This window comes from Hordeum vulgare, chromosome 1H (assembly GCF_904849725.1).
Source record: "Hordeum vulgare subsp. vulgare chromosome 1H, MorexV3_pseudomolecules_assembly, whole genome shotgun sequence".
Classification (NCBI taxonomy): domain Eukaryota; kingdom Viridiplantae; phylum Streptophyta; class Magnoliopsida; order Poales; family Poaceae; genus Hordeum; species Hordeum vulgare.
In genome coordinates this window covers 77,186,379-77,202,028 of record NC_058518.1, presented here as the reverse complement: position 1 = coordinate 77,202,028, position 15,650 = coordinate 77,186,379, and the positions used below count along the sequence as shown (strand labels likewise).

The following is a 15,650-nucleotide window of genomic DNA, read 5'->3' as shown; positions in this document are numbered from 1 at the left end:
GTCAACTGACCAGTGGGTCCCGAACGTCATAGACACAAGTTTTTAATTAAGATTAAATAGTAATTAATCAGATTAATTTAGTGAGGGACCCACGTGTCATACTCTAACTATTATAATTACCCAATTAATTAATTAATTAATATATCTATTTATTTATTTAATAAAAACATTATTTTTATTTTTATATTTTAATTTTCACTTTTCTTTAAAAGAGGTTGTGGGGGCTCCGTGTCATAGACAGCGGGGTGCGTTGGCCCCAACGGTAAGTGGCTTAGGCCAAATACACATATTTCCTACATACACGTATTATCCATATACCTACATACATAATTACATACATCGTGCATCTCATACATACAAAATACGTACGACATTTATACATACATACATACGCAAATACATCGTTTATTTTTATTTCTCTCAAAGACTCTCTCTCTCCAACCTCTCTACTTAACAAAGAACTCAACATCAGAGAGAGAGGGACACATCTCCAAGATCACCTATGCGAACCTAATGGCGTCGGATCGGAACGCCGTTTGCCAGAACGGAACCGGGACGGCGCGAGGAAGGAGATGGTGGGAGGAGCCCGAGGAGGGGCTCACCGACGTTGACGAGAGCCCGGTGAAGCCGGAGTTCTCGGGAGGCGGAGGTGACGGCGAGGAGGAGGACGAGACGGTGACGGTGGTGACGATGGTGGTGGTGCCGATGAGGACGGTGTGTACTTAGTGCTGGTGCTCTTGCCGACATGAACTATGGTTGCTAGCGTGAACTGTGGCCGTGGTGCCTAAATTTTAGTTTTTGTTTCATTTACAAACATTTCATGCGGCCGAATGAAACGTGTTTATTAGTAGGGCACATTGCGAGAGCATATGTAAAAACAGTCGAACGCCATCTATTTGTTCGACTCAAACATACATAATTCAGATAATACATACCTCGGTTTGGGGGTAACCCGTTGGAGTTGGCCTCATTCTTTTTTAATACGGTACGGACGCAATTGTTTATATAAACATACATACACTTATTCTTATAAACGCACACATGCACACCATATCATTATGAGAACCCGAAAGATTGAACCGCCATATCATTTTAAGATTTACTGTAGTCATCATAGATGCTTCAACGTCAAGAAGAACGTCTCCTTCCACTAAATACGTATTGTTGAAAATTCTGAAATAAATTCAGAAATAATGCGAACATCAAAATTTAAACCTCGGTGCGATGGAGATACCTAGGTGAGTGGCCGCACCCTTGAAGATATACCTGGGCAAAACTCGGGTCGCGCCTAAAAAGCTTGTGGTACAAAACTTAAGTCCCTACCCGACCGGGCCCGACCTTGTAAGCCCGACCTGACTTAGGCGTAAAGTCAGGTTTTTCAGTCCCGAGTTCGGCCCGATAAGCCCGACCGGACTCAAAATCTTAGGCTGAGCCCGGCTGTAGGCAAAGTCGGGGCGGGCTTTTTTGAACCGGATCGGATCAGGTCGGGCTTTTTGAACTGGATCGGGCGGGTTGGGTCGGGCCGACCGGGCCGGGTTTCTCATGGCTTGGACCTTGGAGATGCCCTAGCAACACAAACCGAGCTGACCTACGATCACCGCTCTCCACGTTTTCACTTCCACGCGCATTTTCCCGTCCCCGAACCAAATTTCAAAAGGAAAGCCTTCCCACCGCAGCCACACCCTACCCCGCACGCGCCTTCAAACCCTAGCTAGCTAGCTAGCTCCATCCCTCCTCCTCCCCATCCCATGGCGTCTCCGCGCACGCCCGACTGCGCCCGCGGCCTCAACTTCGCCCCCGGCGACGCCGACCTCATAACGATCTACCTCCACCGCAAGATCTCCGGGTCCCCGCTCCCCGCCGCCGCCGCCTGGTACATCCACGACGCGGACGTGTACGCGGCCGAGCCCGCCGCGCTCGTCACCGGCCTCCTCCCCGCCTCGGCGAGGGACGACGGGGAGGGCAGGGAGTGGTACATCTTCACCTCCGTGCGGGCCCAGAGCAGCCGGGACGTCCGCAGGTGCCGCGCCGTCGCGGGTGGGGTCGGCACCTGGCATTCCGAGAAGGCGCGGTGCGGCGTGCTCGACGGGGGCGGCGCCCTCCTCGGGTACCGCCAGCCCTTCACCTACGAGCCCAAGAACGGCTGGCTGATGCTCGAGTTCAGCCAAGAAGACGCCCGCCGCGGCGAGCCGATGCCCGTCCTCTGCAAAATCTACCAGAAGCGTCGTGCAGGCCGGTCCGCCTCGAAGCCCATCTCGTCTGGGTCGTCGTCGATGTCGGGATCCACATCCAAGAGGAAGGCGGCGGCCGCGGACGAGCGCTCCGGCGAGGGTTCCTCGGCCCGCGTGAGGCGATGCCTGCAGTTCCGCCTGCTTCCTGCCGCACCAAATCCGCCCACACTGGCTGCTACATGGGAGATTCCAGTCGATCGGCCGCAGGCAGAGCAAGAACCAGGGGACCAGCAAGAACCGCTGGCACGCATAGCACCCAGAGCCACACCGCTGATTTCCAGCTCCTCCATGACCGCCGACCACGCCCTGACCTTCGACCGCACCACCTTCCTCCACTCCGCCCAAGATTGGCCCACGCCAGCGAATTCGGACCTGAGCGAAGCACCACTGGGCAATTACAAGCTCGTCTCAACAGCCACCTCCGAGCTGACCTGCTACAATGCCACGACACCCTTGAGCGATAACACCGGCGCTTGGGCCTTCCAGCAGTCCCCCCTGACCACCTCCTATGGCACCACCTCCCTCCTCCCTGGCCAAGATTGGGCCACGCCAGAGTCGTCACAAGTCAGTGAGGCATCGACGGTGGAGAGCTACAGCTACTTCTCGCCTGACCAGGCCACATCCAGGCCCACCACACAGCCGATCAGCAAATCTTGGTCCTTCGAGCAGTGCAGCGAGCTATCGGCAATTTTCGGGGCTTGATTGAATGCTTTGACGCGCTTCCACGATAGGCTGAGAGGAGTGTGGGTCTGCCTCCTCTAGTTTGTAGGGATTTTTGGCCATTACTCGATTGTTCTTGCTGGACTCGTTCAGCAGCAACTCTGCTTTTTGATTGAACTGAGGCTTGGTTCAGTTAACTGACATCTTAGCGGTACTTCGGTGATGTAACTGGGATGCACACAGCACACGTAGCTGTGGATCCTTCGTTGTGCACTCTTCCTATAGCTTTTTCCATATGATTTTGTGTCTCCTGTGCCTAATTTTTCTGAATGTTGTGATCAAGTTCGGCGAGCATTATTATTTTTTGCTTTTGGCCCAGTGAAGAGTAAGTTTAAATTAGGCTTGGTTTCCTTGTAGGATTTTTCAAATTAAGAGTGAGTGATTATCCTGAAGTGTTAGTTTCTGTGTCTCATTATTGCAGGATTAATCCCTTTATCTGAAGCTGATGGCCTTTTCTTGTTCATGTTGTCATATTTTGTACTGTATAGTTTACATTTCTCGCAACTGAATTTTGATTGTTTTGCTTATATATGCAAGAAAAATTTATAGTATCCAGATGGTAGGTGTTGATATGGTTTAGTACAAGAGAGTTCATTTTCTAAGCCTCCAAGGATTTTTTCAAATTAAGAGTGAGTGATTATGCTGAAGTGTTAGTTTCTGTGTCTCATTATTGCAGGATTAATCCCTTTATCTGAAGCTCATGGCCTTTGTTTGTTCATGTTGTCATATTTTGTATAGTTTGCATTTTTCACAGCTGAATGTTGTTTGTTTTGCTTATACATATATGGAAGAAAAATCCATGCTATCCACATGCTAGGTGTTTGATATGATTTAGTACAAAAGAGTTTATTTTCTAAGCCTCCAATTGATTTAGCTTTTTAGATAGTTGTGCTTTTGTTGCCACTGCACATCCACTAAATTATTCAGAAATGGAGCACTTCTTGTTTACCTGGCCCTTGTAGTGTTATAAGGTGAAGGATTTTTTATCCAAGGGGCTTCGTAGACTCCAATTCATATGTTTTTGGGGTGATGATTCTTAATGTGGCCTATCCTTCGTTATGAAGTGACAAAAAAAGCAGCACATCAAGCAGTTTGCATGATTTCACCCAGTTGGTTAATCTGGGTAGAACAATAATTTTCCTTCTGCGTATCTGAAAATGAAAAGGTTAAGTGCGCCTCTAGGTGATACTTACATAGGAGTATATAATCAGTAGAGCCCCAATATAATTATTTATACTTCGAGGTATATAATATGAGTACATCATGAATATATAACTAGTAGAGCCTGGATATAATTATCTTTTTTTTGTCTATCAATGGCAGTTCATTCAGTTCTGGTTTGAATTAGCAATGTACCTGTACCTTCAATGATGTTCTAATTTGTTACTTACTTTTTACTGTTATTAACACAACAAAGTTATGCCATCAGTAGTCAATCTTTTATTCAGATTCAGAAACAATGTATAGCTTATACTGAAGTAAAGCAAAGTATATGTTCTTAGCTGTCTTAATGTTCAAGTCAAAGTTGTCTTGTTTCATATCACTGACTGCATCTTTGGTCGTGACATGTCAAGTGTTTTGTGTTGCATATCCCATCAGTTATCTGAATTTTCAATTAGTACCTAAACCAATTGATCTTATATCTTATTAATGTAGCTTCTTTTTTGGTCAATTGGCGTCGGTTTATTCTTTTCAAGTTTTCATTTGTGCAGGCATTAAGCTTTCCAAGGAGGAACAAGGCCTTAGATGATGCACTCTTTAGTTTCTTCAGCAAACAGTCCCCCCCCCCCCCTCCCTCCATCATTATAATGAACTTTTTTGTTTTATTTTTGCGATTCATGCGCCTTCACTTGTTCTTGTGTGTTTTTTCTGAGGCAGGAATGCAGTCCGTGAAATATTTGAAAAGAATTTTCAGCCACTTCTGAGGACTCTTCCTCACCAATGAATAAAGTTTTTGTTCTATATATTCTCTGCACCCCGCCCCGCCCTCTACATTTCATACTAGCTAGATGCAAAAGTGCACTACATTTTTTTCCTGGTTGCTATGGGGCGTGTTATCTTTCTCTGCGATGTTTTCTTTTCAGCCGTCTTTTCATTTTGTAGGCTAAAAAGAGCAAAGTAAATGGTGTGGGCAGGGATGCTTTTAGCAGATTTTCAGATTAGTACTTCTCGCAAGTTGCAAGTGCTGAAAAACCTGAATCCATACCAGGGCGCTGTTATTGGTTCAGGTTTGGGTGGCTCCTTGTATATGGGAAGCGTGAAATCCCGTCAGAGTTTGTGAGATGGGTGGCTCACAAGAAGATGCATGGGCTGCAGACACCCGAACAGAAACGGACTGAGATCCAGTGACTTCATGCGACTTTAGCCATCTAATTTCCATCCAAAACACATCCAACGGTTTACATGTGATTCTTCTTTGTCAGATTACATATTTGTTCCAGATCATATATTTGGTAGTCCTAATCTTTTAATTTGTGCCTTGTTTTTTGTTCGAGTGGTGACGTACAAGGAAATGTTCAGTTACTCACCAGGATAGTATGAGAAACGGATGTCAAGTAGTGGCAATCTTGATTTTGGTTCAGAATTTTTAGATAACTTACTGTATTAAACTGAAACTGATTTATTTTAGTGATATGTAAGTAAAACTAGATCTCCAGCATACTAACTGAACTTTTTAGCATTCAAATATTGTCACTAGCTGAACTTTTTGAATGGAAATTAGATGGCTAAATGCTCAAGTTTTGGCCTGTGTCTCATGTGGACCGTTGGATGTGTTTTGGATTGAGATTAGATGGCTAAAGTCGCAGCATGACTTCACTTCATGAAGTCACTGGATCTCAGTCCGACAGAAACAGGGTTGTTCTTACCTTAGTCCGCAGTCACGAAGATGCTGAATTGTATGATGTCTTGATGAACTTATCCCCCTTCAAGCACATAAATCTTGTCATTCACTTTGTGTTATGTCCGTTTGTTGCTAATTATAAACAGCCGTTCCTGCATGTTTGTTGCTGTTGTTGCTTATCTTTTCTTTCTTACACCCCCTTAAAAAAGGTCCGGATCTCAAAGCAATTTTTACTTATCAAACTGGGGATGCACTCATGTGTCATCCTACTCATGAGATCAAGATCTTTATTTATGAGAAATTCAAAACAAAGAGCATTTGTTAACAAGAGAGCAAAACAAATCAAGGAAGTGGCCGTTCAAGTGCCTTTTATATTAACAGACATTTTTGGTTTGATAAAGGGCGCCTTTTGTTGACGCATAAGCATCAAGGGAGAGGCTACAAATCTGCTGCGCATCCACTCATCCCGATGAGATGATGAGATGGATCGCTCTCTTCACTTGAGAAATGCTGCTCCTCCTCCCATGCAGCTCCCTCACCTGCACGCACGCAGCAAGCAAGCCAGCATCAGCATCAACAGCAACGTTCAGACAGATGAACGAACCAAGAACAACTGTACCTTGGCGCGCATTTCCGCGAGCAGCACGCCGTGGTCCGACGACGCCTGGACGGAGGTGACCTCGAGCCGGAGCTGCTCCTGGAGCGCCTGCATGATGGTCACCAGCAGGCCGCGCCGGTCCGGGCACCGGAGCTCCAGCAGCGCGTCGCTCTCGATGATGGAGACCTGCACGTCCGTGGCCACCGGGGTGCTGCTGCTGCTGCCGCTGCTGCTGCTGCTGGCCCCTTCCATGCCCGTCAGCACCGCACGCTTCTCCGACGACCCCTGCTGCCTGGCCGCAGAGGACTCGAGGTCCTGGACGCGTTTCGTCAGCTGCTTCACGTACTCGATCGTGTCCCCGAGTATCGACGCCTTGTCCATCTGACAACCACGCAAAAATAATAAAAAATTGGTTACAGATCCATGCAAGGTTACTGAATTTCCCTTCAAAGTTCCTGGTTACTGAATTCGTTTGAACCATACGTACATAACTGGATCATTTTGGCTGAAGATTGTGTGCGTACCTTGGTGACGAAGGGCACCAGGGAACGCAGGATGATGAACCTCTCGTTGAGCTTCTCTCTTCTCTTCCGCTCCTGCATGACATGGCTGGCGCCGAAGTCGACCTCCCTGCGCGCGCCGCCTTCGTCGCACCTCAGATCCCCAGGTGGCCTGTTGCAGGCGGCACTGAAGAACAGGAGGACACTCTTGAGCATCTTCTGCCGGTTGATGCCTCCGGTGACCGTGCGTCCATGGATGCTTGCAGTTGCATCCCATCTCGAGAACGAAGATTGGTGCGAGACTGCCAGGTAGGACCCGGTGCTTCGGCCGTCGGCTTGTCCGAGGGCGTTGTTGCGATGCAGGATCAACGAGACTGTCTGTGCGTAGTGAGCATTCTCAGCCGTTGCTTGGTTTTCACCTGCAGCTGGGAGGGACACAGAGGACATCAAGAGAGATCTGATCAGATGTTAGCCAGAAAAATCACAAGAGAATGAGAAATGGGAATACCTGACGACTGAGGGTAGCCACCGCATAACTCCTCATATAGAAAATGCCAGGGCTCATCATTAGCACCGTTCTGGCAGACCATCAGCATTTGGATCTCATCGCCGAGGTTGCTTGAGCAGCCATCCCTCGCCCTCTCTGACATCTCAACCTGCATCAGCTCGCTGCTCCCTGCTGCATCATGTGTTGCATGATCTGCATTGACTGCAATGTTCGGTGGACCATGCCGGCAGTAATCCCTTCCGGCGTTGGTTTCCGAAACCGACGCGCATTCCGCGTCGATCTCGTCGTCGTCGTCGTACTCCATTTCATCATCCTCGTATGCTGGGTTGAGCTTGTTTGGCTCCGGCTTCAAGTCACCAGTGTGTGCCTTCCTCTGTGTTTGGAATGACTGCTGATCAATGTGACTGGTTTGGTTGGAATGGCAGATGCTGGGGATCATGTGGGTTTCTTGTTGATCCATGAAGATGGCCATTGCATACTGGACTAAACCTATGTCTTCCTCCACCTGAAATATGTGCATTATGATTGGTCAGACACCCTCTATTTTCCATGATTTATCCTCACAGTAATTTAGAAGAGTAGCGGGTTTTAACTTTTTGGCAGAAGTAGTGAGAAGCAAGTTAGATTAATTATGAGATAATACAATGTGGATTCACCTTTTCTGTGGTCCCGATTTCCAGGACACCGTCGACAATCGGAATGCATAACACCGTCTGTCATATGATTGATGTACACAGTTAGTGGATATAAGATGAAGTTTGTACATCGAAATTCATAATTGATAAATAGCTATATGCTTATAGGGGAACTACCTTGATTCCTGCACTCTGCAATTCAAAGCCACCGAAATTTGTTGTGCACCACATGAAAAGGAAAATATCGTCAGACAAAGAAGGAAAAAAATGAATTGCACAGATTCGTGTCGGCTTCGCCATTATCATGCTTGTACACTTTGCATTTCCCGTTGTACATTTTCCTACTCCAATCACTGGTGTGCATTTCCTGCTGTTACCGGTAAAGAATTATGCTTTTCATTCTTTCTACTTCATTTGTTCATCCAGCCCTTGTCATGCTTAATTACGATTTTGCACGCACCGTGGACTGATTAAGTGCCAATTAACGAATTGCTTGGAAAATAAAGAAAATAAAAGTACCTTGGCAAGTATGGCTCTTGAGAAGGCCTTGCTGTCAACTTCATTTGCTCTACTAAGCCATACGTGCCCTCCCCTTGCAAAGGCCCTTCCAGGTAACCTGCAAACAGAGTACAGACCAGTATCAACCATAACAATGAATGAGACTTTAGATGGTGTGTGCGAGAAGTTCCGACAAGTCAATCTAGAGAATGATGACATTTTGGAAAGTTTAAAGGGATTCGATTTGGAACTCTTATATGTCCAAGGTTAATATGAAAAATATTCATAGGTTTCCCCTTACTTTGTCCGTGTAAACGACAAACAATTCGAAATACCTCGACTTCTTCATAACAGGTCCGAGTCAAATAGTCAAAAGGACTCCTGCTAGATAATTACTTTGCCGAGGCGTTCATTACGAGCTCAATTCAATAGAACGGGAGTCAGGAAATATGTGCTACTTTTCAATTTGTAGTGGTTGGTCCTTTGCAAGAAGTCTCAAGAAGCCGACATAGGGAGTATACAACCAATCTTTTTTGCATTTTGGAACGGAGTGATTATATAACTGATTGTACTTAAGCACCTCGTTTGATTTAGATATTCGCTCACAAAGTAGCAAAAAGAGCAATTTGGAGGTTCGCATGCTACTCTTGCAACTAGTAGAATGACATGGCAAGCAAGAGCATCAGATATTTGATGGTTTGAAAAAGATACTGGTACCCCCTCGCGTCGCCTCCCCTCGGGCGACGCTAGGGGCCCCCGAAACCCTAGCCGCCAGAGCTTCTCCCTCCTTCCCCGGCCGCCGCTGCCGCCGGCAAGGGCCGCGGTGGCGGCGGGCCCTGCGTCTTAGAGCCAGGGCGGGTGGTGTCGCGGAGCCCCAGTGAGGCGGAGGGGCCGTCGCGCGTGGGGAAGACGGGGGCGGCGGTCAGGGCGGCGGACCTGATGTGCGGCGGCGTTCGTGGCCCCATGGCCGGCCGTGGTCAGGTTGGATGACGGCGGAGGCGCTCCATCCGGCGAGGGCAGCGGCTGCGCGCAAGGGCGGTCATCGAGGGCTACGGATCTGGCGTTTCCTGCCCAGATCCGTCACGGCTTGGACTTCTTCGGCTGGTGGCGCGAGGAGGATCGGTGTGGGGTGGCTGGAGGTCCCTGCCGGCATGCCGACGGCGGTCTTCGTCTACATGACGTGCCTCCCTCGGTTCCATCCAGCCACGAGATCGAGGGGTCGCGACTTCCGGTGAAAACCGCGCTGACCTCGGTCATGGCGGACGATGGCGGCGTCTAGGACGTCGTTACCAGCCCATGGCATCGTTGTTGCAGGTCGTGGCACCACACTCGTGATGCTCCGAGGGAAACCTTAGATCTGGATCTACTGGTCGGACGATGATGGCATCTTCGATGTCGTTTCCCTCCTGAGGGCATCGTTTTGGAGTACGTGCTGGGTGGACGAGACAAGAGGAGGAGCGGTGTTTGATCTAACGTGAGCCATACGGTGTAGCCCGGCGGCATGGCGCTGCGGTGGTTCGTCGACATGCACGTGTGGGCGGATACGTGCAAGATGGTGGTGTTGTCTGGCACCGTGGTGGCGTCGACGGCAGACCTTGCAAGGATGATGCGTTTGTTTTAGTTCTGGAGAGGGTACGGTGGTAGATGGTGGAGGCGGCCTCTGCGCCGGACCAGTTTGGGATCCAGTCTCAGTGGTGGCTGGGCTGGAGCATCAGACTATAGATGTTAGGATTTGGTGCGATATCCGTTTGGTATTTGGCCCGAATATTCAGCACACCTTCATCAAGGAATAGGAGTAGCAACATGGGTTGCCTAGATGGTGGCTTCAGACTAACTGATGTATTACTTTGTATGGTCTCTGTGAATAATTAATAAAATGGCTGTATGCATCGTCTAGATGCAGAGGCCGGGAGTATATCCTCCTTTTTAAAAAAAAAAAACTAATAGAATGACATAAAGCGGTACTCGAAAGGATAAAAACAACTTTCGAACACAACAACAACTTCACGAAGGGGATGATACTCTAGTGCGCTCCACAATTGTCAGGTCCACGCGGCTAAGGCCATCTACAACACGACACTATCTACATGCGCTAAGGGAGAAAACCCTAGCAATTTTGCTGGAGCGGGATTCTTTCCCTGATTCAGAACTGGCATTGAGGACCAATTTCGCCGACTTTCACGACTCTTTTCTTGCAAGCATACGTCATAATGGGCGAGGATCTACCCTAGTCATGATTCATGAACATCCTTTCGATCCGCTTTCGATCCATTTCTGGTTCAATTTTGGGCCGCGTTTACGGCCAAACGGACACACGCGGACGGATGTGACGCGTGCCCTTGTCCGTCCCTGGCCCGCCCATCGGTGTCACATCCCCCATTCTCCCCCCTTTCCTCGCTCCGCCGTCGGCCCCTCGCCATCGCCATCGCCACGCCCATCATCCACCTTGCTTTGCCCATCGGTGAACAACCCCTTTTCTTCCTCCCCTGTCGTCGGTCTGCCCTCCGCCCGCGGACGCCCACCTTGCTGCCCGCGAAGGGGCTGGACGTTCCTTTTGCAGCCGCATCTCCAACACGACCGCAAGGTGTTCGACGCTTTGCTCGCAAGGTACCATGGATAGCGGAGATGAGTACTTCTTTCACAATTTCATTTATTCGTCGGATGATTCGTCCTCATACGATGAGGACATAATGGTGGCAGCATTGGTCGTCCATGACCACATCAATAGGATGCGGCCTCGGTTCAGGGGATCAATCTGCGGCCATTATCCGGCCTTGAACCGCAATAAGGAGAAATGGCACCACCTCCTCTATTCCGATTACTTTGAGAGTACCACACTCTATAAACCGCATCAATTTCGTCGCCGCTTCCGAATGGGAAGACATGTGTTCAAACGTATTTGGGAAGGAGTGGTTGCATATGACCCATACTTTGAATGCAAAGAGGATGCCATTGGCAAGCTTGCCTTCTCTTCTTACCAAAAATGCATTGCGGCTATTCTCATGCTTGCCTATGAAATTCTTAGTGACCTTGTGGATGAGTATGTTCGTATGAGTGTGCCCACGTGTCTCCAATCAATGTACAGTTTTTGGAAGGCCGTGGTGGCTATGTTTGGTCCTGAATACCTGAGAGAACCGAATGCAGCTAATACAGAGAGGCTGTTCACGATCAATGCCGAGAGGGGCTTTCCGGGCATGCTTTGTAGTATCGATTGTATGCACTGGAAGTGGAAGAACTGTCCATTTGCTAGACATGGACAATACAAGGGACATGTGAAAGGTGCCACTATCATATTTGAAGCTATGGCTTCACAAGATCCATGGATATGGCATTCTTTCTTCGGCATGGCTGGTTCTCACAATGACATTAACATTCTTCAGCGTTCTCTGGTGTTTGCAAGGCTTGCAGAAGGCCATTGTTCGGAGGTCAACTTTGATATCAATGGCCACCATTACAACAAGGAATATTACCTAGCTGATGGTATCTATCCCCAGTAGTCCACTCTTGTGAAGACCATATCCAATCTGCAAGGAGAGAAGAGATAGAGGTTTGCCCAAATGCAGAAAAGTGTTAGGAAAGATGTGGATCTCGATGGGGTATCGTTCGAACCCCTGCATTGACATGGAGCACTCAAAAGCTTTGGGAGGTGATGACTGCTTGTGTGATCATGCACAACATGATCGTTGAGGATGAGCGTGATGGCAGTATCTACGACCAAGGGTTTGATTTCCAGGGTAAGAATGTTGAGCCTGAGCACACCCACCTCCTACAACCTTTGAACAGTTTGTCCAATTTCATCGTGATATGCGTGATCGGAACACTCATACGCAACTGCAAAATGACTTGGTTGAGCACATGTGGGATCATATTGACAATCACTAGATCTATCGGTTTAATCTCTCTTCGTATGCACAAACATTGAGTGGTTTTGTAAGACTATTTGAATTTTTTAAATTTTTCAAACATTAAAATATTTGTTATGTTTGATTTGAACTATTTTTGCTATACTTGATTTTATTTTACTTGGCCTCCGATGGACGAGATGGGGCAGAAGATGCAGGCGCGCGAAACCCAAATGCGGATGGACACGACTCCATTGCCATCACAAACACACGAAATCCGGATAAAACGAACGTCTGTTTAGAGAGTTGCCCTAAACAGTGTTCGCTGCCGAGCTCCCAACATAAAGCACCTGGCAAAATTCCGGCACTACCCAGTGCAATCTGCATATTCTTTAATTTCTCCCACATGCTTTTGATTTAATTCAGCCATACATTTTACTTTGCATGACTTGCATGTGCAGCACACCTTGGAAGTGTTCGCGTATTTTTGTCTAGGTTTCGTTACAAGTTTAGCCATAACAAGATCGATCGGCCGGAACTTCTCTGCTTCCTTAGCTACAGGTTACAGCTGGAATGTTTTGCCGTACACATGCTCCATGTATCTAGTAAGAAAAGCAGTAACAAGATAGTACTAAAAGAAGTGCAAGAAAAACTGCAAACGTGGTGCGTAGCGTACCCGACGCCGGGAGGGAAGGAGTAGGAGGCTGACATGAGATAGAACCACTCCGTCTCCGTTAGGTCTTCCGGCGCCAGCGCCGCGCTGGGCCGCCGAGCCTCCTGGGCGCAGCCGTGGACGTCCCTGAAGCCCGTCCCGCCGCCCGCGGCAGCCTCCCTGGCCAGCGAGTCGAACAGCTCCCGCAGCTGCCGGCTGCGGGCCTGGTCGGCCGCCTCCGCCGCCGGCGCCGGCGCCTGTGCCTGCGCCTGGGCGACGGCCGGCTGCACCGTCTTGCGCGTCTTGATGGCGCCGTTGTAGTGCCCCTCCGCCCACACCAGCGCGCTGCCATGCATCCCATAGGGAATAAGTACTTGTCTTCAGTTGAGCATGGATGGATCAAGAATTCAAGATGGATGAAGTAATTATGCAAGTAAGATGGCGGTCTCTTGCTGTACCCTTGGTCGGGGCAGAGCTGCCAGAGGAGGGCGTACGTCCACCGCAGCCCCTGCGCCGCCGCCTGCAGCGATCTCTGCACCTCGCCGCTGCTCTCCATGGCGTCCGGCGACCCACTGCTGGCTTGCTCAGAGAGAGAGAAGAGAGAGATGGGGGAAGGAGGAGGGCCTGAAGGCTTTAAAGTTTGACCGGTGGCTGCACCAGACGGCTCATGGCGAGGCCGGTCACGTGGGACACAGGAGGAGGAGGGCCGGTTCGGGCTAGGTCGACGAGAACCCGAGACATGTTCACACATGCATGCATGCATGCACCATCACAAACACGCATATGCACAAACGCACGAGTCATACACACTTTCTTTTTCTCCACAACACTCACGTACCACCGAGCACTAACCGAAAAGGGCCTCAAGAAAGAACTTCAGCGCCATAAACAGAAACAGAGAGAGGGAAGAAGAGCCTATCAGACGTCGTTCCAAATCTAGGGCTGCAGAAAGGAGTAAAAGGCTCTGGCCCCTCGCCCTGCCGGATGGGGTTAAAGAGAATGTCACTAGATCCTAGTCCTTGGCAGATCCGTCAGCCTTCCATTTCGGTCAGGCGGGCAGCCGGTGCCTTCTGAGGCCGCCCTTTGCGCGCAAACTGCAATGGGATAGGGATCGATCCCTACGACGTGCGTTGCTGCTGCTCGCGCGCCGTGCTGTGTGTGTCTGCCTGCCGGGGGTGGGTGGCGGTGGGTTTGGAAGATCACAGCGTCTTGCGATTGGCGCCATGCTCCTGGACTGCTACGCTCTTGTGGTAAAAGTTGTCAAAGTTAATGCGCGGGAACCATGCTTTTGACTTGATGAACCCTTTTACAGCGAGAGTTTCGTTTGCTGGGATGTGGACTGTAACTGTTGGAGTTATGGGTTTGTAGCCACATTACCTAATCCAATCTACAATTCGGGCCTGAAAGCAAGGTAATGGATGAGCAGATGGCCCTTCTTAGAACAAGCTGTCTCAAACTTGAATGCACGGATATGTTCTCGAAATGTCGAAATCTATATCGATGTATTGTCTTTTTCAGCAAATTCCTAGCCTCAGTTGATACACGATTGGCTATCTTGGAGTCAATTGCAAAAAATCACCACATTTATGGCCAGGTTTGTAGAAAACCACCAACTCTTTAATCTGCTGCAGAAAACATCGAAAAATTCCTTAAGTCGTTGCAAAAAGCACTGATCGCCTGATTAGGCTCGTTTGACCTCTTTTTCGATAGGTGGGCCCGGAAAATACCGACGTCGCCTAACGGCTCGACAAACGGCGCCGTTTCGACCAAAACGGTCGGTACGCCGCTCCTGGTCAGAGAGTCCCCCTGCCCCCTCTCCTTTCTCTCGCCACGTGCCCCTCTCCTCTCTCGCCCCTGCTTGCCATCGGTGATGGCCACCTCACGTGGCGGTGACGATGACGACGACGATGGTGCTGGTGATGCATCCGGTGCCGATGGTGATCCTGCAGATCCAGCAGAGGTCTACGGTAGTTCGAACCCATCTTAGGCTTCTCCTCCGCATCCGTCGCCCCCGGCTTACTGTCTTGAATACGTAGCGGCGAGGGCGTTCGCCAAGTCCATGAAGGAAGATCCATAGGGGAGCCATCATTACGCATCCTCCTTTGCAGGTGTCTCATAAGTTTTCTCTTTCCCTACGCAATTTTGGTTTCTAGGGTTAGGGTTCTAGGGTTCTAAGTGTATGCATTTATAGCGTTCTAGGATTATGGTTGTAGGTTGTTTATGTGGTCGGAACTAACTGAATCTTTAATCGAATTGTTCTAGGGTTGTACTGAAATCTAACAAGTGAATTTGGACTGAACAAAACGTGCTTACAGTTTGTTAACTGAATCTTTTTACTCAACTTTCACTGAATTGCTAACTACAATTGAAAATTTTACTGAATTTTTAACTGTTTTCATTAATTTTTTAACTCAAACTTTATACTAAATTTTTAACTGTTTTCATTAATTTTTTTAACTCAAACTTTATACTAAATTTTTAACTGATTTTTGAAATGAAACTTTATACTGAATTTTTAAACGACACTTTTACTGCTCGTTTACTTTAGCTGAATTGTTCACTCAATGTTAACTTTTATTTGATTTATAGATTAAATGATGAAGTGTGGAAAGTTAGATTCCATT

General features: G+C 48.5%; 2 protein-coding genes across 3 annotated transcripts; one reads left to right on the top strand and one right to left on the bottom strand.

Moving 5' to 3' along the window:
• The first annotated feature begins 1,634 nt into the window (after nt 1-1,634).
• LOC123425086 lies at nt 1,635-3,187 on the top strand. The gene has a single exon (XM_045108757.1). It carries the CDS (start codon nt 1,749-1,751, stop codon nt 2,931-2,933), a length of 1,185 nt encoding a protein of 394 aa, XP_044964692.1. The 5' UTR covers nt 1,635-1,748; the 3' UTR covers nt 2,934-3,187.
• A 2,879-nt stretch (nt 3,188-6,066) lies between these two features.
• On the bottom strand, nt 6,067-13,732 carry LOC123425070 (transcription factor BHLH42). Of its 2 annotated transcripts, none has more exons than XM_045108751.1 (9): nt 13,485-13,732; nt 13,051-13,371; nt 8,554-8,650; nt 8,212-8,226; nt 8,056-8,112; nt 7,400-7,904; nt 6,916-7,310; nt 6,413-6,772; nt 6,067-6,332 (listed from the first exon to the last, which is right to left on the bottom strand). In XM_045108751.1, the coding sequence occupies exons 1-9, from the start codon at nt 13,580-13,582 to the stop codon at nt 6,255-6,257; spliced, it is 1,926 nt and encodes a 641-aa protein (XP_044964686.1). In that variant the 5' UTR covers nt 13,583-13,732; the 3' UTR covers nt 6,067-6,254. The 2 variants fall into 2 exon arrangements, with proteins under 2 accessions (XP_044964686.1, XP_044964678.1); XM_045108743.1 differs by having other exon boundaries at nt 6,916-7,316; nt 13,485-13,730.
• Nucleotides 13,733-15,650: the final 1,918 nt, after the last annotated feature.

What these genes read in the sequence shown, in the direction of transcription:
- LOC123425086 (XM_045108757.1), top strand. Translation starts at nt 1,749, where the DNA reads ATGGCGTCTCCGCGCACGCCCGACTGCGCCCGCGGCCTCAACTTCGCC.
- LOC123425070 (XM_045108743.1), bottom strand. Translation starts at nt 13,582, where the DNA reads ATGGAGAGCAGCGGCGAGGTGCAGAGATCGCTGCAGGCGGCGGCGCAG. An exon ending in TCCTTCCCTCCCGGCGTCGG is followed by an intron (nt 8,651 to 13,050) that starts GTACGCTACGCA and finishes CTCTGTTTGCAG; the next exon opens with GTTACCTGGAAGGGCCTTTG. An exon ending in AAATCGGGACCACAGAAAAG is followed by an intron (nt 7,905 to 8,055) that starts GTGAATCCACAT and finishes CACATATTTCAG; the next exon opens with GTGGAGGAAGACATAGGTTT.